This window comes from Trematomus bernacchii, unplaced genomic scaffold (genome assembly GCF_902827165.1).
Source record: "Trematomus bernacchii unplaced genomic scaffold, fTreBer1.1, whole genome shotgun sequence".
In the NCBI taxonomy this organism is placed as follows: domain Eukaryota; kingdom Metazoa; phylum Chordata; class Actinopteri; order Perciformes; family Nototheniidae; genus Trematomus; species Trematomus bernacchii.
Genome location: NW_022988082.1, coordinates 98,438 through 123,371, shown reverse-complemented (window position 1 = coordinate 123,371; position 24,934 = coordinate 98,438). Strand labels below are relative to the sequence as shown.

The 24,934-nt window shown below is 43.2% G+C and overlaps 1 protein-coding gene across 2 annotated transcripts in view; it reads right to left on the bottom strand.

Annotated features, from left to right (window-relative positions):
- Nucleotides 1-24,934, bottom strand: part of LOC117474932 (glycine receptor subunit beta-like) — a 98,964-nt gene that overhangs the window by 7,212 nt on the left and 66,818 nt on the right. For both annotated transcript variants that reach the window (XM_034120968.1, XM_034120969.1), the window contains exons 6-10: nucleotides 24,233-24,315; nucleotides 23,462-23,599; nucleotides 10,745-10,897; nucleotides 4,841-4,989; nucleotides 2,126-2,284 (exon numbers count right to left, since the gene is read on the bottom strand). In XM_034120968.1, the coding sequence (XP_033976859.1) occupies nucleotides 2,126-2,284; nucleotides 4,841-4,989; nucleotides 10,745-10,897; nucleotides 23,462-23,599; nucleotides 24,233-24,315 (682 nt within the window). The remainder of the gene's footprint in view (nucleotides 1-2,125; nucleotides 2,285-4,840; nucleotides 4,990-10,744; nucleotides 10,898-23,461; nucleotides 23,600-24,232; nucleotides 24,316-24,934) is intronic.

The following is a 24,934-nucleotide window of genomic DNA, read 5'->3' as shown; positions in this document are numbered from 1 at the left end:
TAGAAAAGTCAGAACAATATAGATGTTTTTTATTTTAAAGAAAATTCAGATTTTACATAGTAAAAAACTGTAAATTATAGTGTCCGTCCAAAAATTGTTTTTTACTTATAGTGAAAACTACCCTTGGATGATGGTAAGGTAGACTAAAAGCTTTAGGAATCCAAAGTACAACATATAATAAGTACCCTGTATCAAGATTGATGCAAAACAAGTGACATTTGACCTTTTTAGAGAGGTTTAGCCAAAAAAACTCCACCTCTGAGGTGATTTGGGTGGAAATGGGGTTTTTTCCATATCTCTGGCCCCCCTTTGTCGATTTTGATGGTTGACACCTCTTTCTGACCGTTAGAGCCAATAGAATCGAAGGGGGAGTCCCCCACACACACTCATTGTGAAACAAAAAGGTGGGGGCTTCGCACATGCAGTTTTGCATCAGAGCGAACCTATCTCTAGCTCTGACATCTGGAAACGGAAAAGCAGTTTTATTGCTTATGGATTATCAGAAATCATTTCAAAGGGACACAGACACATTGGATTAACCTATGGATTAACTTCAGCAGCATTTTTATCGTTTTAATGCCAATTGAAGACCACTTTGGAGAGACTACAGAGCCAATGTAAGAATGTTAGCATTTTTAGCTACCTAGCTTCACCTGTTTTGATGTCTGTTTTTGTTTATAACGTCGCAAATTCGTATAATTTAGTGATAATGAGGGTACCCATCATGTGGAGAAAATATAAATAATAAGGTTTTGTGAGTGATTTTCGGTGCAGTAATCTATTAGCATTTTTCGCTCGTTGCTAATTCAGAGGCTCAGTGTTAGCATTGTGGGTTTTCTTTTGAAAAATAAATAAAAATGATCAGTTAGATGACTTTATTCCCGTTACATGGATATAAAACATTCATAGTTTATTAAATGAACATGCCCTCAGACACTGTTTCCTGCAAGATGTTGCGGCAGTGCCCCGGTACCGGGGTCTCTCGGGCTTAACAGGTTAAACTCTATATTGTCATATTATAGGCATTTTTTCACTATGATCTTACATTACATTACATGTTACTTTTTAGACGCTTTTATCCAAAGCGACTTACATACTCAATACTGTGGACAATCCCCACAGGAGCAATTTGGGGTGAAGTGTCTTGCCCAGGGACACAACGACATGCTGACTGCAGTGGGGTTTGAACCTGTGCTCCCTTGATCCGAACACCAACGCTCTATCCACTGCGCCACACGCCTCCCTTACTTGTGACAGTCTGAAAAGACAACGTGTTCACTAAGCTCTGTCTCTCGCAACCGATTATACTTCACTCGCATTTATGTCCATATCGATCAGATCTAGCTAGTTCTAAATAATGATATGACTGCTTGCTTATCAAAATATAGAACAGCATATGCATTTGTTTACATAAGGGTCAAAATGACCCCATTTGGCAGTTCTAGGTATAAATGCTAAACAAAGTCTCTTCATCCCACACCCCTCCAAAATTCACTAGATGATAAATATACATATTTTAGGAGAAGTCACAAAGTTGAGATGTGTGGGTTTGATTTTAACATAAGAGTTAGTATAAAAAAAAAAACACTAAAAGATTACTGGGCCGCTGTTCAAAATGGTCAATGGTAGAAAACGGTGCATGGTCGGAAAAAAAATAGTCTATCACACATGTGCCTGGTTAATGTTGCCTGACAAGTGTGGTTGCGTTCTTGGCTCCACTGCTTCTGTGACAACTTTCTTCTATTTGCTGTACTCGGAACTGTCATTGCTCAGGTTAATCTTGCCCAAACTCTCCAACAGAACCATGTATTTTCCTGCCAATTTGTGTCAGTTCCAAATTCGAACCAGTTTTCGGGGCTGCGGGCAGGCACTGCTGCAGTGGAAACACACAAAAAAAACTGGTTCGCTATCAAGCACCGGCTCCACACCAGCTCTAAAATCGCTGCAGTGGTAAAGGGGTATACGTGCAGGTAAATAAAAGTAAGCTAATTAGGTTTTTGAGATCACATGTCATTTACTCAGATAATATCATTCTTAATGATGAATGTGATACTAATACAAATGATGTAAGCATCAGAAACACATTCATAACCACTGCATTTAAATTCTGCCGAGTTGTGTTTACCTGCAGAGTGTTGACATGTATAGGTGTTCCACCAGTTCCATTGACTGTGTTATTTGTTTTATTTGAAGGCTTTTTTCCTTCTTTCTCTTGCAGAGCTTTCTCCTTTGTGGCCATTTTGGCTTTCTCCTCCTCAATCCGTTTGGGACTGTTTAGCATTACCTAAAAAGAGAAGGAGAGGTAGGCAGAGAGGGAATGAAGGAAAGAGTGGGAAAGAGTGGAAAATAAAGAGGGGTTAACTTGGTTTTGGATTTCTAGAAGAACGCACTCCCACCTGCAACCCTGTGTGACTCTCTTGTCAATCCAACTTATCCCCCTTAGATGGGGCGAGTTAAGCCACAAGACCATTTGTTTTGTTTGTGTGTGTCTCTCTCCCCCTCTCCCCCAGGTGAAGCCTCTCCCTCAGGTGCTCCCAATCCCCAATCAAGGCATGCAGAAAGGCCTGAGGAAGGCTGCAGTCCCTGGGTGTTTCTCAATGTCGAGGACGCTTCCTTGGGCGGAAGACATGTCTTCCGAGTCAGGTCCCTGGGTGAGCGAGGCAAGAATCCTTCCTAGCCTCGGAAAATGAAGAATGGTGGAACAGGCTAACAGGTGTGCAGGTGTGCGTCATATGTGAGGCCCTGCCTTAAATGGAGTGCGATTTCCGCCAAAGATTTTGGAAATTGGTCCGTGTGCAAAGCATTGTGGGGATTTTAAGACCGCGGAGGATACACATGCGCAGCCTCGAAATTTCCCGCAACGAAGGACGCCGGCCTCGGTAGAATTCCAAGGATCCTGGACATTGGAACAGTCCTTCGGCGGGACTTGATGACGTAGCATCCTTGAAATAGTGGCTCTGGAGGAGCCTTCCTCGACATTGAAAAACACCCCCTCTCTTCCTTCTCCTCTGGGCTGCATGTGTGACCAATAACTAATGTTGTTACTTCCCTTTGTACCCCTAGTTTATAAGGGAACGTGGTTAAAAATAACCGGGAGAAAAAAAAGTAGAAGAAACTGATTGGCAGAATTAGAAGATATAGTTCAACTACTCAAAAAATAAGAGGGCTCACCAGCCAATTTACAAAGCAAACTAAGAACAACTTTCTTATCAAAGGAAGTGATTAAATTACACAATTAAAACATCTAACAATTAACAAAACACAGGTTAAACCAACTGGTGTCACACAGAGACCCTACACATCTGAAAACATTGAAGTTTAGCCTCAGTTGCAGCACCGTGGCTGCTGGTGTGGCAGCCCAGGTCGATGAGGGTGGGGTAAATGTTGTCAGATTGAGGAAAAAATTCACCAGGAGAGTTTTCTTGACTAATACTGTAGAATGAATTCTGGGGGTTGGAGCTTAGACTTTCCAACTTTCAATTTTAAGGACCACCCTACGTGAGGCTAAACTTCAAGGTTGATGAGGGAGGGGTACATGTTGTCAGATTTAGGAAATTCACCAGGAGAGTTTTCTTGACTATCATAACGAATTCCGGTGGTTGGAGCTTAAAATAAATGAATTCGAAAATGTACATGGCACTGAGGATCACCCTAATGGTCACACATGCAGCCCAGAAAAAGAAGGGAGAGAGAGACTGCAGCCTTCCTCAGGCCTTTATGCAGGCCCTGATTGGGGATTGGGAGCACATGAGGGAGAGGCTCCACCTGGAGGGAGACAATCAAACTACTGTTTGAACCCAAAACGTCACCTGCACTCACCATTCCACAACTACACATATTAACTTGGGGCACATCCCCCGTCACTACGGAACCCAAAACACACAAGGCAGTCACCAAAACACACATATTATACTGCTCACAAGAGCCCAACATTGGAGCAACACATGGAGAAACTCCATTGGTCAGTGGCAGTGAAACTGCAGGAGCAGTGGCAAGGGCTGCCACACCTCCACACACTGTTGGGATGCAGTTCACCAACACATCACTAGGCGGCAATTTATTTTCCCACAAGGTTGAAAGAAACACTTGGTCAGATGGCAAGACTTGCAGGTCTCCCTTGAAAAAGAGATCTATGATCTCAATGGGACCATCTGGTTAAATAAAGGTTTGAAATTAAATTAAATGAAGACTTAGGGGACTTATTCACAGTTTGTAGATCTGGTTGGAACACTAACTGAACACACATCTACATTGCTCTGAGCCAGGTCCACACCCACAGCTTCAGATATGGGAACATCCACACCCACGGCACTCTTACAGACAGACGCAGAACTTAATGGAAAACCTTTGGTACAAGGTTTTGGCATCTCAATAGGACCCCTTAGGCTATCTTACCCCATCACAACCTGTGCAAAGATACTGGTGCAGGATCTATGGAAGCAGAAAGGGGATGGGATAATGTCATTAAGACAGAGAGCTTATTGAGGACATGGCAAGCATGGGAGTTGGAACAGCTAAATCTACCTGACATCGACTTCCTTCGCTGTTATCTCCTCCTATTTACCAACAGCACAACCTCAGAATCCCATATTCATGTTTTCTGACACACCTCTGGGCGTGTGTATGGAGCTGTTGCATACATTCAGACTAAAGACAAACATGAAGATGAATATATTTCTACAATAATTTTACATGAAAACATTGTTTGTGGTATAAAAATGCTGAAGATCTTCAATAAACTTCACAATGTCTAATATATGGTCTAACCCAGTGATTGGCATGCAGATGTAATGTTAATGTACAGTTGTCTGTATGTGTTTTTGTGTGTGTAAGAACTGACCTGCACCACAGCATATTCCACCAGTGATGAAAACCCAAAAAGTAGACAAGCAATGAGCCAGATGTCAATGGCTTTAACGTAGGAAACCTTTGGTAGTTCTGATGCCAAAAGCATACTCTCACTGGACAGAGAGAGTACTGATAAAATACCTAGAAACACACAGATGTTAAAACATTAATTTTACCACATGTGAGTTATTATTTCAAAATAAGGGACATTTATGTGGAATGTACATAGAGAGAAGCAAACGGAGGCAGGGTATCACCGCTATTGTATGAAAGACTACCATCACCACTTAATATGTCTTTGATATTGTTTTTTCACCATTACAACCAACCTCAAATGTCTTGCTCCCACACTTTTGAATGAATGAGCTTTAACGGTAGAGATACAGTTGTAGGGTGAGGAGGACAATTTCCGTACGGGAAAGAAAGTTTAACACAACACACAACATTTTCAACTCTCTGTTCTCATTCGAATACATTGAAAAAGATGCTGGCACTCAGTCAAAGGTACTATGTGGACACGGCCCCTTGATGGCCTAAAAGCACTAAAGGGCAGTCTTGAAGTCAACTACACATTAAATACTCACAATAATTTGAAACAATTAGGGTCATCCTCTCTCTAAGAAAGGTTAACAAAAGAGTTAAGCCTAACCCTGGAGAGAGCCACTTAAGAGAATAAGTGTGTAAATAACATCTAGTGTAATGGTATTTATGAAAAGGTTGGATACAAAAAGAACTAGATCAAATGAAAAGTTATGAGAGAATGAAAGGTACAAGTAAAAAACACTGAAAAGCTTTTATAATTAATTAAAAGTGAGTCAAAGACACAGGCAGCATTGTGTTGCGCGTTAAGAGGAAGGCAAGAAAAGTAATTACATTACATTACATTGCATTTAGCTGACGCTTTTATCCAAAGCGACTTACAATAAGTGCATTCGACCAGGAAGATACAAACTTGAAGAAAACAATCATATAAGTACATCAGGTTTCATAGAGTCAAAACATTTCAAGTGTTTCAATTAGCGTCCTTATATTGACGGAAAGAGCTGGATCTCCTCCTGCCTCAACTGGATGTTGTGGACATGTGACATTTTATTCCACTGTGGGAAGCAAATAGAAATTGTGAACAACTTTTCTCTGGTCTTACAAGTGGCGCGACTAAAAGTCTTCAACTAGACATGTAGGATATTGATAAAAACCACCCCTTCTGTCCCGTTAGAGTTGATTTTAAGGTTTTTATTTGTTACTTTTTTTTACTTAAAGGTGGGGTAGGTAATTTTGGAGAAACCAGCTCGAGATCGCTAGAATTTGAAAATACACAGCCGGAAAAAATCTGCCACTTCCTTACAGAGCCCCTCCTCCAACACACACAAATGCGCACATGACCAATGAGGGCACGAGATAAGTTTGTGCACAGATGGAAGGCTGACAGGCAGGTAGGCCATCCAGTTATTTTAGCCGGGCCGGCTAAAATGATTGGTCGTGCTTTTTACAGTATTACGGCTTCCACAGATGACATTTTTGTATGGATTTTTTGTCAAAGCACTTAAGATATTCATTGCTATCGGGATGTTAAGAGCATTCCATGGAATAAAACAAAAAGTGTCTCTCGAGCCGGTTTCTCAAACTTACCTACCCCACCTTTAAAGGGGACCTATCATGCAAAATGCACTTTTGTACGTCTTTTATACATGAATATGTGTCCCCGGTGTGTCAGGGAACTCACCAAGTGTCAGAAAACACAACCCTCTCTATTTTCCTCCATACCCACATCTCTAAAAACGGGGCTGCAACGGAGCTGATACAGACGTTAATTTTTCTGACGTCAGAAAAGGGGTGCTCTGCCTATATGGGCAACTCTCCACCTATCAGGGGAATGGGGGGTTGGGCCACGGCCACGGCCATTGCCGCTCGATAGCGCTGTAGTACATATGCCAAGCCTGTAAGTGGCGCTGTAGTCTGCCACAAAAGCAGCGAAGAAGACTTCCCGCGCATGGTTGCCATGGTTGCCCTTCTGTTTATTCTCCGCTGTGGACGCTCTGGCTCTTTTTCTCCCTCCCCGAGGCAAGCGTTTGCTCCTGCTCAATGCAAATCCCTCCCTGAGGCAAGCACTGTAATTCTCTCCGGTAGTCCACCAGCAGATGACAAACACCCACCTCTCCGCCTCTTCCAAGGAACGAGGGGACCGTGCGGCAGAGTTTCAGTTCGATTTTTTTTCGCCGGTCAACATGTCCGTTAAAGTTTAATCTTCCGGACAAAATTAGAAAAGTGCCGGTCAAAGGTCTTCTTTGTTATTTATTGAGCTTTAAAACAAATGAATAACGACTCGATATAATAATATAAGAATAATACACGGAGGACGGAGCCTCTCTTTTCCTCCCCCTCTTCTGAGAGCCCAGCAGCTGATCTTTGAGCACGCCCCCCTCTCCTGCAGGGGGGCGTCTGAGTACTTGAGGTAGGTGGTGGTGGGTGACGGACTGGTGCAGTCATTTGTGTAGAGTGTGTACAGGAATGGGCTCAGCACACAATCCTGTGGTGCTCCGGTGTTGATGGTGATTGCAGGTGATATTGTTTTGCCCACTCGCACAGTTTGGCGTCCTCTGTGCCCCTCCTGGCTTTGTAGGCTAATTGAAGGGGGTCCAGTTGAGGGGTGACAACCGGAAGAAGGATGGTGGGCAACAGTTTCTCCATGCACTTCATGGTTATGGAAGTGAGGGCATCAGGACTGTAATGATTTAGTTCTTTTGGCCGGGGTTTCTTGGGAACTGGGACGATGGTGGCAGTTTTCCAGAGGGCGGGTATTGTGGCCGCGTGGTAGGATTCGCAGAAGAGTGAGTGGAGAATTGGTGCGATTTCCAGGGCACAGGACTTCAGCACCTTAGCTGTGATGCCGTCAGGCCCTGGTGCTTTACCTATTTTACCCCGATTGAGTTGATACCTGTTCCTCTGAAAAGGGTCCGGTTCTGTAGGGTCAGGTGAAGGAAGATTTCTCAACCATTCCTCACTCACTGCAGATAAATCTTGTGTGTCAAAGCGAGTGTTCAATGCTGCCGCAAAGGATTCTCGGTCGTTAATTGCACTGGTGTTGGATTTGGGTTTGCATCCAGTTAATGTTTGTACTTACTGGAATGCCTGCTTGGTGTTCATGCTGCCACATTCCTGCTCTATTTTATCCTTATACTCCAATTTAGCTTTGAACACCTAATTTTGTATTTTTCGATTAGCAAATCTGAATCCAGTCCAGTCTTTGAGGCTGAAGGCTCTGTTTTTCCTTCAGGCACTGTTTTATTTGGAAAGTAATCCAGGGTTTAGAGTTGGGATATCTTCTTATTTATTTAACTGGATTGACAGTGTCTATGCAGAATTGGATGTGGTCTGTAATGGCATCCTCAGACCACTGCGGAGCGCTGTAGCATTGTGGCTTGAGACGTTTCAGTGCTTGTTTGTACAGAGGAAGTAAGAAGATGACGTTGTGGTCTGCATCACCGAGCGTTGGGTATGAATGGAACCGGAATGCGTTGGTGATAATGCCGTAGCAGAGGTCCAGGATGTTTCCCCTCCTGGTTTGAATATCCACATACTGCTGGTGTGATGGTAGCACGTTGTCAAGTCTACAGGTGTTGAAGTCCCCCAGAGTAAACACTGGAGCTCCGGGGTATTTGGCCAGCATTTTGTTAGCCTCCTCGGCATCTAGCTCCGCTGCTATGTTGTCATTTGCAATGGGGGATGTAAACACAGCTGATCACAAAAGTTGGAAATTCCCGGGGGAGATAGTGGGGACGCAGGGACACGGTCATCATCTCCAGGTTGGGTGTGCACACTTTCCGGTGCACCTTGATGTTGTTATACCACCTGTTGTTGATGTTAAGGCAGACCCCACCGCCCCGCATCTTCCCCGACTGACACGTCCTATCTGACCTGATGATGGTGAAGTTTTCCAGGCTGACCTCGACATCAGGGTCCGACTCGTCATGCCAGGTTTCGGACAAGGCGATGATGCATATGTCCCTGAATGCCCTTTCCAGTCGGCATTGGGTATCGGCATTAGGTACATTTTATTCCGGAGTGAGCGGACATTAGACAGAATGGTGGAGGGAAGCGAAGGTTTAAATGGATGCTTCCTTACTCTACCGCGGATGCCTCCACGTCTTCCTCGTTTCCCCGGATGGAGCTCTGACGGTAGATCCACCTCAGGTTTGATGTTACACAGCAGCGAGGTCCGATGTAGCAGGAGTTCATCACGGCCATAGGTGAGTAACCTGTGTCTAGCTGCAGTGCAAGGCAGTCGCGGATCAGCCATAGAATGGTTATTACAATGATGATCGCTATGTAACTTCTGGTCATGTTGGCCAGCCGAGTGTAACATTTAACATAAAACACTTAACAGTGCATGGAGACACACATAAGACGTAACATGTAGACGTAACATGAAGTCAAACATAGTAACAGTGTGTGTTGTCGCAGCAGAGCGTGCGCCATCTTGGGCTGTGTCGTGTCTCATTTGGTTCTGTTGCTTACTGTACCCTGTTGTCATGGAATATGTTAGTCAGTCTGAAGTAGTTGTTTTATTGAAGAAGTTTACAAACTGAAATGTGGGGCCAGGATATAGCCCCAGATTTCAAGGTCCTTTTTTTATAACATGAAGAATATTTAAAAAATAGCTAGGATCTATTCATCTGTCAGTGAGCGAGAGAGAGCTCACACATCCGTGTAGTGCATCGGTTACAGGGATTGTTGTTAGCATCTGTTCGTAGCTAGCTCCACTAACGGATAACATTATCAGCAAGTAAGTGGAGGAAGAGTTCTCTCCTTTTGAGTCAGAGTCAGTCAGGAAGTGAGAGATGCTCTGTCTACAGCTCAGGTTGGTGAAGTAGAGGACTTCTAGAGTGTTTGGATAGTCAACGTGAGTCTAAGTTAGCTCAGTGGTTCTGTAACGTTTTAGTAACCATGTAAGTAAACAAATATTTCCAAGGCACACCTTTACATAATTATTATGGTTATATATTATTATGTTATTTTAATAATGAATACCAGTTATGAAATCATTCCAATGTATACTATAGGACAATAAAACAAAAATACAGTTTAAAAGGGGAGTAATTAGTAAAATATGCATAAAAAAGAGAGAATTGTAACCAGGTCAAAATACTTTAAAACGTGCTGCTTCACAGAGGGAGGAGGAGAGGCTCTGAGACAGGTGGTAGAAGACCTGCACGCTCACCACTATAAATGAACAACAAAAATAAAATAAATAAGTTTGATTTATTTGTTATTGGTTATGGCCATATTCTAATGATTTTTTGACAATTGAAATGTATAGAGGACGTGAGGTCCACCCTGCACTTAAAATATGATAACATGGATGGGATACGTAATACATTCGCACACTTTTTACATGGTATCCAATGTCAATATGTGTGTGTGTGTGTGTGTGTGTGTGTGTGTGTGTGTGTGTGTGTGTGTGTGTGTGTGTGTGTGTGTGTGTGTGTGTGTGTGTGTGTGTGTGTGTGTGTGATAAAGAGAGCGCACCGGTGGAGATCTCTGACCTGTGCAAGTCTAGCCTCTGGATGAAGATCATCTTGTTACGTTACATTACAAATGACCCCCCCCTCCTTGAAAAAAAGGATCATTGGCTTCCAAACATAAATTATCTTACTTTATTTTACGACTCAATCTGGCAGGAAACTAGCTTCAACTTTATTTTTGGCTTCTAGTTTGGCATTGTTCTGTAATCCGTAGCCTTCTTTCATATTTGTGTCCCTTTCCATTGTTACTTGGATGTATATACATTTGAATGAATGAAGAATAGGGGGAATTGTATGGCCGGAGTACGATTTCTGAATATTGAAATGTTTATTGATGCAATACATCATATACATTGTTTATTTGTTGTACTTACCCAATGGCACCCTTGCAGCGGAGGCATCAGGGTTGATCCAGAATGATAACCAGGACAAAACGACAATCAACAGAGTTGGAGCATAAACCCCCATCAAGTAGAAACCAACCTGCCTACGCAATGTAAAAATCACTTCAACGCAGGTGTAGTATCCTGGAAACACACAGAGAAATTGTAATGCAAAAAACAGTTTTTTATGCACACTGTGTAGGTATGTTTGCAATGGGTCTATCTCACTTAACAATAAAGGCTTATTTTTGTGCAACCCAGGGGGTTTGGAGGCAAGATTCACAATAAATAGAAGACAGTTGACTTGAAACCTAAAGTCTCTTTTGATAAAGAATTTAGGCGGAAGTGGAGGGGGTCTAACCTGAACTAAAGTTTCCTTCCATTCAGATACTTTGGGCTTCAGAATTATTTGTAGGCAGTTACACTTTACCGTGGATAAGGGCAAAGAGAGAGGAGACACCTCTCTTATCCCCAGTTGTAAGGGAGCTGATTCAATAAAGCATGCAAACAAAAGTGGGGACAACATTTAAAAAAAAAACAGACCCGTATGAACCTAACAAAAATCATGGTGTTTTTTGCATGCAGTGAAATTTGACAATTTTGCCTATACTAAAATTGGTTTCTGAACAGTTTCCAGAAACCCTTTTTTTTTACCATCCATTCATCAAAATGTAAGTTGTTTTAATGTGGTATTTTGGAGGGATACTTGAAATGTTTTCATCATCTCTGAAGTAATAAAAACAAAAAATAAAATACCAAAACAAAGGTTTCTATAGAAACTTAGGAGACATTGTAGGGCAGTGGAATTGCCATCACATACTTCTATAATAACAATATAAGCACATTTCAGAATATTTTTTTAGTTATTCATGTATTTAATTATATTTATTTATGACTCATATCATTTGAAATGTTGATCTCAAACTAAACTTTGGTTACCTAGATTTCAGATCATGTGCCCAAATTTGCTGTTGATTTTATTTACCCCTTATGGGGTACACAAAATAATTCCACAAATAAAAATAAAAATGTGTGAATACTATAATTAATTGAGATATAAACAAAAGGGTTTTGAGAAAATCTCTCTCACATTTACGACTTTTGATCAGGCATTTGTGAATCCATTTTGTAATTGGTCATCGAAAATGCGTTTGTGGATCGTCTTTTTACACACCAAGCACAGACAAAGTCGGAGTGGAGGACCCATTGAAATTTGTAGGATTATTATTATTTAAAAAAAGGTTAGTCGTTGGACGCATTTTTGGGGTGGTTGCCATTTTCAACAACTCATGGAGGTTTGGACATGTGAGTGACAAAAATGTACTTTTGATAATTTAGTCTGATCTACTTCAGATTTGGTCAGGACCATCTAAAGGTCTTGAAGATACAAAGTTATCAAATCTGGAGTTTTTGTGTAACGACCTCCTTATGGTGGACATTTTGCACAGTTTAACCATGAAACAGGAACTTAGTGTAACAACAGAGTACAGCAGAGGAAACAAGTATTTGATCCCTTGCAGATTTTGTAAGTTTGCCCACTAACAAAGAAATTAACAGTGTATAATTGTAATGGTAGGTTTATTTTAACAGTGAGATAAAGAATATCAAAAAGAAAATCCAGAAAATGACATTATATAAAACATAAAAATTGATTTGCATTCAACAGTGGGAAATAAGTATTTGATCCCCTTGCAACAAACAAGGATTCTGGTTCCCACAGACCGGTTAAATAAGTCCTCTTCCTTTAAAAATGTACTCCTAATATCAACTTGTTACCTTTATAAAAGACACCTGTCCACAGAATCAATCAATCAGATTCCAACCTCTCCACCATGGGCAAGACTAAAAAGCTGTCTAAGGACCTCAGGGACAAGATTGTAGACCTGCACCAGGCTGGGACTGGCTACAAGACCATCAGAAAGCAGCTTGGTGAGAAGGAGACAACTGTTGGTGCCATTATTCAGAAATAGAAGAAAGACAAAATGACCATCAATCGCCCTCGGTCTGGGGCTCCACACAAGATCTGGCCCCGTGGGGTATTGATGATCATGAGAAAGGTGAGGGATCAGCCAAGAACTGCACAGGAGGAACTTGTTAATGATCTCAAGGCAGCTGGGACCACAGTCACCAAGAAAACTATTGGTAACACACTGCACAATAATGGATCAAATCCAGCAGCGCCTGAAGGCCCCCTGCTCAAGAAGAACATGAACTGAATTCTGAAGTTTGACAATCAGAATCAGAATCAGAATACCTTTATTAGTCCCACAGAGGGGACATTTGCATCGTTACAGCAGGAAAGAGCCACAGACAGCTTAATGTTACATATGTTAAAAAAAGTACTAAGTTATGATATACATACTTTTCAAAATACAAATCCTGTAACAGTTCTTAGGATTTAGTAGCCAGGTATATATTACACAGTTATTAATGGCATATGTATATAATGTATATATTGCACATATAGCACATATTGCACATAGTTTGATGGTATATAACGGCATCAAGTTACACAATTTACAAAATGCAAAATACACACCTTGTAACGGTTCTAAGGATTTAGCAGCCAGGTATAAATTACAGTTATTAACGGCATATATGTATTGCACATATAGCACATATTGCACATAGTTGATTGGTATTTAGCAGCAAGGGGTGATATAGTCTGTGTTGTGGTGTGTGTAGGGGAGCGGGGGTCTACTAGGGGCTGTGCTGGTTGTATAGTCTGACCGCTGCAGGAAGGAAGGACCTGCGGTATCTCTCCGTGACACAGCGGGGGTGCAGCAGCCTGTCGCTGAAGGAGCTGCACAGTGAGGACAGGGTGTCCTGGAGGGGGTGGGACACATTGTCCAGCAGGGAGGACAGCTTGGCTGCCATTATCCTGTCTCCCACCAACTCAACAGTGTCCAGAGGACTCCCCAGGACAGAGCTGGCCTTCCTTACCAGTCAGTTCAGTCTCTTCCTGTCAGTCGCCGAGATGCTGCTGCCCCAGCAGGCCACACCATAGAAAATGGCGGATGCCACAACAGAGTCGTAAAAAGTCTGAAAGAGTGCCCCCTGCACCCCGAAAGACCTCAGTCTCCTCAGCAGAAAGAGTCTGCTCTGTCCCTTCTTGTACAGAGCAGCAGAATTATCAGTCCAGTCCAGTTTATTGTTCAGATGAACACCCAGGTATTTGTAAGATTTCACAATCTCAATGTCCGCTCCCTGGATGTTCACTGGTGTCGGGGGGGAGTGTTGGCGCCGTCTGAAATCCACCACCAGTTCCTTGGTCTTCGCTGCATTGAGCTGGAGGTGGTTCCTCTGGCACCAGAGGGTGAAGTCCTGCGTCAGCTCCCTGTACTCCCTGTCGTCCTTGTTGGAGATGAGGCCAACGATGGCGGAGTCGTCAGAGAACTTCTGCAGGTGACAGGTTGCAGCGTTGTGGGTGAAGTCTGCAGTGTAGAGGGTGAAGAGAAACGGTGCCAGCACCATCCCCTGGGGGGGCCCCGTACTGCTGATGATGGTGTCTGATTGACACTCCCTGGTCCTCACGTACTGTGGGCGGTTGGTGAGGTAGTCCAGGATCCAGGAGGTGAGGTGGTGATCCACCCCCGAGAGCTGCAGCTTGTCCCCCAGGAGCGGGGGCTGGATGGTGTTGAAGGCACTGGAGAAATCAAAGAACATGATCCTCACAGTGCCCCCAGCCTTCTCCAGGTGGGAGAGGGACCTCTGCAGCAGGTAGATGACGGCGTCATCCACCCCGATGGCAGGCTGGTAGGCGAACTGCAGCAGGTCCATTGATGGTCCCACTGGAGGTGTCCAAGGACCAGCCTCTCCAGGGTCTTCATCAGCTGTGATGTCAGCGCCACCGGCCGGTAGCTGTTGAATTCCTTGGGACGAGGGGTCTTTGGCACAGGTACCACACAGGACGTCTTCCACAGTTGTGGTACCCTCCCTTGCTTCAGGCTCAGGTTGAATAGAAGCTCCACAATCCCACACAGCTGATCCGCACAGGATTTGAGGAGCCTCGAGCTGATGCCATCTGGACCCGCCGCTTTCCTCGCCTTACACTTCTGCAGCTCCCTCCTCACCTGACTGGTTGTGAAGGACAAGGTGTTGTCAGCGGGTGGAGAAGAACCAGGGGCTGATGTGAGAAGTGTCTGTGAGCTGATGGCCGGGGGCTGAGTAGAGGTGGGAGAGGTGACAGGGCCATTTCCAGGCAGTGGAGACAATGGGGGGTGCAGCAGGGGGGAATGGGTCGTGGGGGGGGGGAGGCGCATGACTGATCAAATCTGTTGAAGAAGATATTCAGTTTGTTTGCCCACTGGCGGTCCCCCCGGACCTTGGAGTCTGGCTCTTTGTAGCCAGAGATGGTTTTCAGGCCTCTCCAGACTCCGCTGATGTTCCTCTGCAGCAGCTGTTCCTCCATCCTCTTCCTGTAGCTGTTTTTCCCCTCTGATTTTCCACCTCAGCTCCCTCTGTACAGTCTTCAGCTCCTCTCTGTTGCCAGATCTGAAGGCCCTCTTTTTGTCTTTCAGGAGAGCCTTTATTTCAGGGGTAATCCAGGGTTTGTTGTTGGGAAAACACCGTACAGTCCTGGTGGGTACGACGTTTTCCTCACAGAAGTTAATATAGTCCGTGATGCAGTCTGTAAGGCCGATGATGTCCTCCCCGTGAGAGTCAGTGAACACATCCCACGCAGTAGTGTCGAAACAGTCTTTCAGGGCCTCCTCAGACCACTTCTTCACGGTGCGTGTGGGCACCGGCTGTCTGTGGACCAGAGGTTGGTACACAGGCTGGAGGTGAACCAGGTTGTGATCAGAATTGCCCAGGGGAGGAAGGGGGGATGAGCAGTATGCATCCTTGAATGAACATCTGAATGATTCAGAGAAGGCTTGGGAGAAGGTGATCAGTGTAAGAAAAAGTTTTTAGAGACTATTTGTCCATGGACAAGTGAGATTGGCAATTTACTTTCAATTTTTCACTTGTCCATAGCTATACTTTGTGCATGCTGCACTTATTTTAAATATTATTATTATTAAATATCAACATAAAACATACAAGAATCTGGGTTACTGTAACTAAGGTAACATTTTATGTTGGTTATTGTAGCAGCCGCGTGTGTGTAAACTGCAGCGAAACGGCGAAACTAAAACTGCAATATAATGTTTATGTAGCAATAATACTTATGACATATATTTTTTAAATATCTCCAGTACCGATAAAAAGACGATAACGTCGGAGCTTAACGGTACCACTGTCTTTAATAATTCCGCCCCGGGGCCCGTTTAATACCGGGGCTCGGTACCCATCCCTAATCACACATGACAAAGCAGGAAACGTAAAGCGGTCACAAACAACAATGGCGGACACGGACAATTTGTGAATGAGTTTTGCCTTTTGTAAGCTGAATTTACCAATAATTTGTCAATAAATATGGGCGAAAAACGTCACTTGTCCGTCGGACACGTCAAGGGAAAGATGTACTTGTCCGATGTTGTAAATAACACGTCCCGGGTGATCTGACGTGTGCTTTTTCGCACACTGGTGATTTGGTCAGATGAGACCAAAATCGAGATCTTTGGCATCAACTCGACACACCGTGTTTGGAGGAAGAGAAAGGCTGTCTATATCCCCAAGAACACCATCCCCACCGTCAGGCATGGAGGTGGAAACATTCTGCTTTGGGGGTGTTTCTCTGCTGAGGGGACAGGACGACTTCACTGCATCGAGGAGAGGATGTACGGGGACATGTAACGTAACATCTTGGCCGATAGCCTCCTTCCCTCAGCCAGGACACTGAAAATGGGTCATGGATAGGTCTTCCAGCAGGAGAAGAAGAAGAAGCACATTTAGGTGAGGGAGGGGCCTAGCCAGTCTCCGGACCTTAATCCCATAGAAAATCTGTGGAGGGAGCTGAAGCTTCCAGATGCCAAGCATCAGTCTCAAAATCTGAAGAATTTAGAGAGGATCTTCAGAGAGGAGTGGACCAAAATCCTTCCTGAGATGTTCACACACCTGGAGACCAACTACAAGAAGCGTCTGACCTCTGTGCGTCCAACAAGGGTTTCTCCACCAAGTACTAACACATGTTTTGCAAGGGGATCAAATACTTATTTCCCACAGTTAAATGCAAATACATTTTTATCTTTTATAATTCAATTTCTGGATTTTCTTTTAGATATTCTTACTCTCACTGTTAAAATAAACCTACCATTACAATTATAGACTGTTCATTTCTCTGTAAGTGGGCACATTTACAAAACCTGCAAGGGATCCAATACTTATTTCCTCCACTGTACAAAATCCAATCTGCTCTTAATTTGACGAGCATTACATCCAGCACTGACACCATTCAAATTGACCCAAAGTCATACCGCCACCTACTGGCAGGAGCAAAGTTGTTAATTGATGCCGCTGTACTCTAGTAAACTCCTAATACAGATTTTGTCCGATCAACTTTAAATTTGGTCAGCTTCATCCTACGTCCTTGAATTCCAAAATTCCCCAAAATTGTGCATGTTGGCAATTCTTAAAAAAACTAAAAGTTGGTATAACTTCAACACTTTGTTTTTATTCACCAAATGACAGGTGCCTATAGGGCAGGGGTATTCAACTAAAATTCAACGAGGTCCAGTTAGAGAAAATCTCCCCATGCAAAGGTCCGGAACATCAAAATGTCTAACTTGCTTTATGAATTAGTGTGATATATAAGTAGCCTGTAGCTTTATCAACGTTTGCATGTAATCAACAACTGACTGCCAATCAAATAAAGAAAGTACAATTCAAAAACAACAATATTTATTGTCAATTAACATTGAACTATACAGATATACAGTAAATACTGTGGATGTGTGTAATGTTCCTCTTGGGCTGCATTTAAAAATAAAATAGAGAAAATAAATAAAATAGCTTTTGAAAATGTGTGCATCTTAAAAATGCTTAGTTTAAAGAAAAGAAAACAAAGTGTAGCAGCAGCTTGAGTTTCCCTTTTTCTTTGTTAACCGTTTCACATCATGACTTAACAGTTTCAGCCGATTATAGAACAATATCAGTCTTTACACATCATAACAATTGAACAGTTTTAAAGTTTCTCTTTCTTTCCCTCTTATATTGCAGTCCCTCACTCACTTTGTTTTGTTCCGTGCGAGAATTGAGCTTGAGCTTGTCCTGCCAGGAGTTTAAATCTGGACTGAAATGGTGTATTCATTCATCCAAGACTGTCAGGTGCTGAGGGAGGTTCCTGCTGATGAGGTCGCTCACACGGATGTCGCTGTGTCTCACTCCGGCAGAGTCGTGTTCACCGGGACGCCCAGAGGAACCATTAGAGCCGTGAAATACCCGCTTCCTCTGCAGAAAGACTGGATCACATACCAAGCTCACTGTGGCCCCATCACCAAGATGGTTTTGACGTGGGACGATCAGTTCCTGCTGACAGCGGCTGAGGACGGATGTCTGCTGATGTGGAAGGTCGTGGACAAAGAGGGTCGAGGACTGAAGAGCAACCGACAGATCATCCAGACTGAAGAGATCCTCGTCACCAAGGCAGACCTGGAGGAGAAGACGCAGAACATGCTGGAGCTGAAGCTGCGTCTGGAGGAGCTGCAGATGGAGAACGAGTACCAGCTGCGTCTGAAGGACATGAACTACAGCGAGAAGATGAAGGAGATCTCTGACGCTTTCACACAGCAGATAGACTCTCTGAAGATCGTGCAACATGCCATGAAAACAGAGATGGAGAAGCAGCAGCGTGAGAACCAGATGAGCACTGCAGAGATCTCTGAGAAGCACTCTGAAGAGCTGGAGGCTTTAGAGGAGTCCTACAGCCAGAAGCAGATCACGGAGCATGAGAGGTTCCAGGATCTTCAGCGTGAAAGCGAAAGGATGCAGGAGGACTTTGAGAAGGAGCTGAAGGACGTGGAGGAGGGAAGAGTGCACACTGTGGAGGAGCTGAAGCAGAACTACGAGGCCAAGCTGGAGGAGAAGGATCTGATCCTGCTGCAGTGTCAGGAAGACGCACAGCAGCAGATCAGAGAGTTCAAAGAGATCGTGAGGCAAGTGGAGGAAGACGAGGAGAGGAAGATCCATGACATCCAAATCAAGTATGAGAAGAAACTACACACGGAGGAAGAAACCACCACGAGTCTGAAGGGAGAAACCAGTCTCATGACTCAGAAGTCCTTCAGTCTGCAGAGACAGATTGATGAGCGCTGCTCTGAGATCAAACATCTGAAGCAGGAGCGGCAGAGGCTTCTGGGTCTGATCCGCTCGCTGGAGAGTGACATCGAGGATCTGAAGAGGACCGTCTCTGGACACGAGAAGACCAGCCAGGACAAGGACAAGACCATCTGCAGCCTGAAGAAGAAGAACCAGGAGCTGGAGAAGCTGAAGTTCGTTCTGGATTTCCAGCTCAATGAGATGAAGAACCAGACGGAGCCTCAACAGGAAGACATAATCGAGAAGAAGGAGTGCATCCATCAGCTTCAGGAGGAGCTGGTTCAGATCGATAAGAGCAACACTCAGCTGAAGCTCAGCGTCTCCGAGCTGAGGCTCAAACTGAGGACCAGAGACAAGGAGATGCACAAGGAGGCGCAGAAGGTGAAAGACCTAGAGACACATCTCCAGCGGCTCAAGGCAGACCTCCATAACTGTGTGGGCTTCATCCAGGAGCCCAAGAAACTGAAGGACAGCATGCAGACGATCTACGCCCGATATGTAGCTGACGGGGTGGAGCAAAGTGGCGTAGAAGAAGAAATTCAGAGGGCTTTCTGTCGGCAGCGTGATCACCTGGAGAAAACTGTCAACGGGCTCAAGACCAGACTGGCCAAATCTGCTGAGCAGCATGAGCAGGTCTACGTCAAGATCATGAAGGAGAACGTTGGTCTGATCACTGAAATCAATGAGCTGCGTAAGGAGCTGCTTCTGCAGAGAACTCAGGTCAAAGACTACAAATCCCAGCTGTCCGTCTTAAAGAAGTCCAAGAGGTCGCGTCCTAACTCTGAGGAAGGGACGAAAAAAGGAGTCTCAGTGTGAAGAGGTGGAGTGACTCCCAACTCCTCCACTGTGCAGAGAGGCCTTCATCAACACAATAATACCCGTCAATGATTTGCATTTGTTAAGCTTGTATTATTTGTATAAGATTAAAAATGTATCTTCGTCAGCAAAAAAAAAAAAGGCACCAGTGTAACGGGTCACAACTGTAAGCGACCTGTTATCCTTCAAGAAACGACAGCGAAGCATCTGGGGTGTTTTCTGGTATTTAATTCTGAGGACTGAGAACAAAAACCATATTCTCCTTGAATCCACGCTGCACATCCTCCGCAGCACTCACTTCAATGTGAGGGGAAAGCGGAAATGACATACAGGAAATAGAAAAAGATGTGCAACGGGAAAGTGTTCCCACCAGAAACATAACTCAAAAACATCAAAAGGAAACAATCTCATAAAAATAAAATTCACAACCTATTATAAATCGTAATTTATAACTAATAATTATGTCTACACATTTTTAACTCCGTTACACAGGGCCATTCTCATACACACATGTAGGTGCTCATTGGTTAGCCTGGAACGATTTTTTGTTTTAATTTTGATCCTGGTGGACTGATCATATTGGGCTCTGAGACTGCTTATTTTTTGTGACCTCAGTTCTGACTTGAGATGGAATGTTTGGTCAAACACTTTGTGTTTTGTCTCATAGTAGCGTTTTACATTGGCACTTCTAATGAGCGCCACGGTCTCTGAACAAATGAGACACACTTTTTTTGTGCTCCCAGTGGGCCGGATGAACATGAATGAGTCCACTCAGGGTTAAAAGCTCTGTTCTCACTGTCCACTTTCCTCTTCTTGGAGAGCGCCATGTGTAATTATTTGTCTCTCCCTGGGTGTTTCTCAATCGCGAGTAAAGCTGCTTCAGAGACACTATTTCAAGCATACTACGTCATCGAGTGCCGCCGAAGTACTGTTCCAATCTCCAGTATACTTGGAAATCTACCGAGCCCGGCGTACTCCGTTTGGAGAAATATCGAGTCTGCACATGAGTAGACTTCGCGGACTTAAAATCCCCACAATGCTTTGCGCACGGACCAATTTCCCCAAATCTGTGGCGGAAGATGTAAGGCGGGGCCTCTCATATGACGCACACCTGCACACTTGCTAGCCTGTTCCACACTTCGTTTTCCGAATGCCAGGAAGTATTCTTGACTCGCTTCTGAAGCAAGATGCTCGGCAGACATGTGCTACCAAGCAAGCGTACTCGCGATTGAGAAACACCCACAGTCTGCCGCTAACACTCCTGTTCACTCTCCTCTCCGCTTCTCTCTGCCGCTCTCTCGTCTCTTCTTCTGTGTTCCTCTCCCTGTATCGCTCACTCCTCTCTTTCGCCCCCTTGGTGGTTAAAATAGAATCGCCCCGTCAAAATTGAAATCCCCTAATAATGTATTGATTATAGGTCCGGGTCCGTATAGGTCGGCGTCTGGGTCCGGATCCGGACCGCGGTCCGCCTGTTACTGAACTATGCTAAGACATATACAGGCCAATTATGTCTTTTTTCCCACCCCCTACACTGTAGGCACGCCCATTTTCACAACTCATTAACTGTTTTTCATAGACTCATGTGGAACATTTCAAAGCACTCTGTAGAGACATCCTGTTTCGTTGATGGTTTGCCCCGACCCCTACATGTAAGCCACCCCCCTATACATTACTCATTAACCGTTTGCCGTAGACTCTTGTGGAAGGTGTCATTGCACTCAGCAGGGAGTTCCTTTTTCATTGGTAACACTTTGCCCCGCCCACATTTTTGCCAACCCCCTTCATAACTCATGAACCATTTGTCATAGACTCTTGTGGAAGGTTTCATACCCCTTAGCATTTTTTAATGGTGTCCTGCCGCATACATTCAAGCTCTGCACAATCAAATAACTTGTGCAAAGTTTGTCGAAGACACTAGTGAGAGGTAAGTTTCACTTGATTCAATGTGGGCGTGGACACGTAGGCTGGCGACCCGAATGAGATAGAAGTCAAATGACAATCACAACCATGGCCGTATCTACCATTGAGGTCACCGAGGTCCGGACCTCGGTAATTTTTTCCGAGCTGTGTATATGACAAAACTTGTGAAATAATTGCACTAAACGGGGTATTTTGTAGAACTTCCATTTACTGCCGATGGGGGCGCTGCATAACTACGTAGCCTCGATTAAAGCAAACTGAAGAAGACGACATGTATCAACCATAAACAAACCACCGCAGCCCGGACTTGTATCGGAGCAGCGGAGGAGTGATGAGGTATCTAGAGATCTGAGTCCAGCGGGCTGCTTGTGTTTCTGTTCATCAGGACATCATATGACCAGCAGATCCTGTGTGAACGCTCTACGTAAGTCAGTGGACGTCCGACAACATGCACACTAACTTATATTGCAGCTATAGGCTATACTTTGGTTTAAATTGCGTGAATAAACTAGCTAGAGAGCTAAAGTTAATTACATTCATCCAATGTCAGAAGGATTACCTTTTAACAAACATTGTAATGCTTTTCTTTCATTTCAATTTGAGTAAAACCATTGAAGATATAACATTGTATTGTTTTCTTTTTACGCTGACTCAGATATAATGAAAAGACTACGTCAGTTGAAGCTCAGCTTTGGTGAGGAAGAGACAGGACAGGCAGAGAGAAAGAGAGAGAAAGTGATGGAAGTCAGGGAGGAACTGCAGGTACAGTCACACAAAAGAATGTAGGCTTAATAACCCCATCTATCTATCTATCTATCTATTCATTTATCTATCTATCTATCTATTTATTTATCTACCTATCTATCTATCTATCTATCTATCTATCTATCTATCTATTTATTTATTTATCTACCTATCTATCTATCTATCCATCTATCTATCTATTTATCTATCTATCTATAACAATAGTCTTCATTTACAATATAGACAATAGGCATAATTTTAAAACAACATATATCTATTGCAGTTATGATGTCATAATAACATACAATTGTATAAAACACAATTAGCTTACATCTTTGTTCTCTTTTGTGAATCAAACAAAACAGATTTAAATAAAAAAAAGAATGCAAACAAACAAGTAAAATGAACTAAATTGCTGAATTGCTTTTAATTCACTGGCAGGAGCGAGAAGTGAGAAGGAGCAAAAAGTGAACAACGAGGGAGAGATTGAACAAAGAAAAGAGTAGAGGACAGAGAGAGTAATGAACAGGAAGAAGACAGAGAGACTAAAGAAGATGGAAGAGAGGGTGCAGGTTATGGAAAGGAGAGAGACATGGAAAATGAATGTTGTCAATGTTGTGTGATCATTTTAGCCTCTTCTGCACGTCCAGATCATTCATATGTAACAATCAACTGATTCGTATGCATTACACTTTCAAAAATAATTTATGCTGCAGCCCACTGACATGGTTTGAAATCAATATATTATCCAATTTGTGACCCCCCACAGGACTTAAAAAGCACCTAACTAGATTATGAAAATCCCAAAAATCTCGGGGGGATATACCCCCGAACCCCCCTAGCATGTTTGGACCTCGGTATTTAGGAAATCCTGGATACGGCCCTGATCACAACCTTTACTTCAGGATGTCTTCTGTCAATCAAGATGATATTAATGCATTACCAGGGGCCATGACAAAATATGCTTATGACTTAACTTGCCCCATCAAAGGGGTAAGTTGATCTGCTTTAATAATTATAAAGACTAACCTGTTCCTTGGTAGTATTTTGTGCAGTTTCCATATATGATGTCTTCTTGTTTGATGTCAAACTGAGGGAGAGCAATCTCATCCATCTGAACTGGGTCAGACTGCCACATGAACACAAGATCACTGGTGGTATATCCAACTAAAACATAAAAAAAGTAATCATTTATATGTTACAGTTTTCCCTTACAAGGCATTCATTTCAAAACACACAATATTTGAATTTGATTTCTATGCTAACATTTTATTGTTTAAACAATTTTTAATTCCCTTTGTTTTGTAATTTTCTCAGTTTTGGCTGCATATTGGGGACAGACCTTGTAACATATTGTGCGTCTTTAGCCACTCCATTATTTAACAAACTATGATCTGCATGTTGCATTTATTTAATTGTTTTCATCATGTAAAGTTTAGTTGTTCGAATGATCCAGAAAAAAATCCTTTACCAGGTCAACTAAATCTAACATTTCCTACACGCAGATCATAGACATTAGAGATGCACAGCTGAAGAGTTCTTGACCACAATTATAACTATGGAGCATTGTTTTTTTACAATCTGCCAATTACACAATTCTACTACTGGTACTAAGCTGACACTCTGCTGCTGCAAAAGTTGAATGACAGGAAAATAAAAATGTCTTACAGCAACCAATGTTTTCGCTCAGCAAGTGAAAAAATGTGCTTTATCCTGACTAAACAGTGAAAGTTCGCTTTTCAAGGGCTTGTTTACTGCCTGTAATTATGCAAATTGTGTGTGTTCGTTTTTTGTACTCACAGCTCTCTAGCTGCATCTTGCAACGCTGTGTGTCCATTGGGAAAAGTTGGAGATCCAAGGGACAAGACAGTGTAACTGACAGCCTACACTCAGTCACACACAAACACACAAAGAAGACAAATGTCGTAATGATTAATAATACTTTTCAAATATATCACTTGTTTACTCCACAGAGAAGAAGAAGAGCTGCACCAACTAGCTGCACAGTTATCGGCATCCCAAGACTCATTACTTGCATCCACGTTTCCCTCAATCGCGTGCATCATCATTAAATTGTGCATCAGCAAAAAGTAAGAGTAAGAAATGGAAAAGTTGAAGCGAAGAAAAAGGAGGCCCTTCAGGCAGATGCTTCCAAATGTTTCAAAATGTTTGCTTCAGGTGCAGGGTACAGCTGGCCGCTGTTGGTGGTGAAGAGAATAGAGAGAGAGATCAGCGCGAGGGTAGAGAGAGTAGAACTTGCGGTAAACAGAAGTTAAGAAAATAGGTTGGCCACCTGGCTCAACAACATGTTGTAGGGGTGACGAGGTTATGATACTCTTTAATTTAGGACCCCATTAATATCCCTTGATCAGAATCAGAATACCTTTATTAGTCCCACAGAGGGGAAATGTACATTGTTACAGCAGAAAAAGAGCCACAGACAGCTTAATGTTACATATGTTACATGTATTAAAAAGTATTAAAGTTTTTAAAAAACATTAT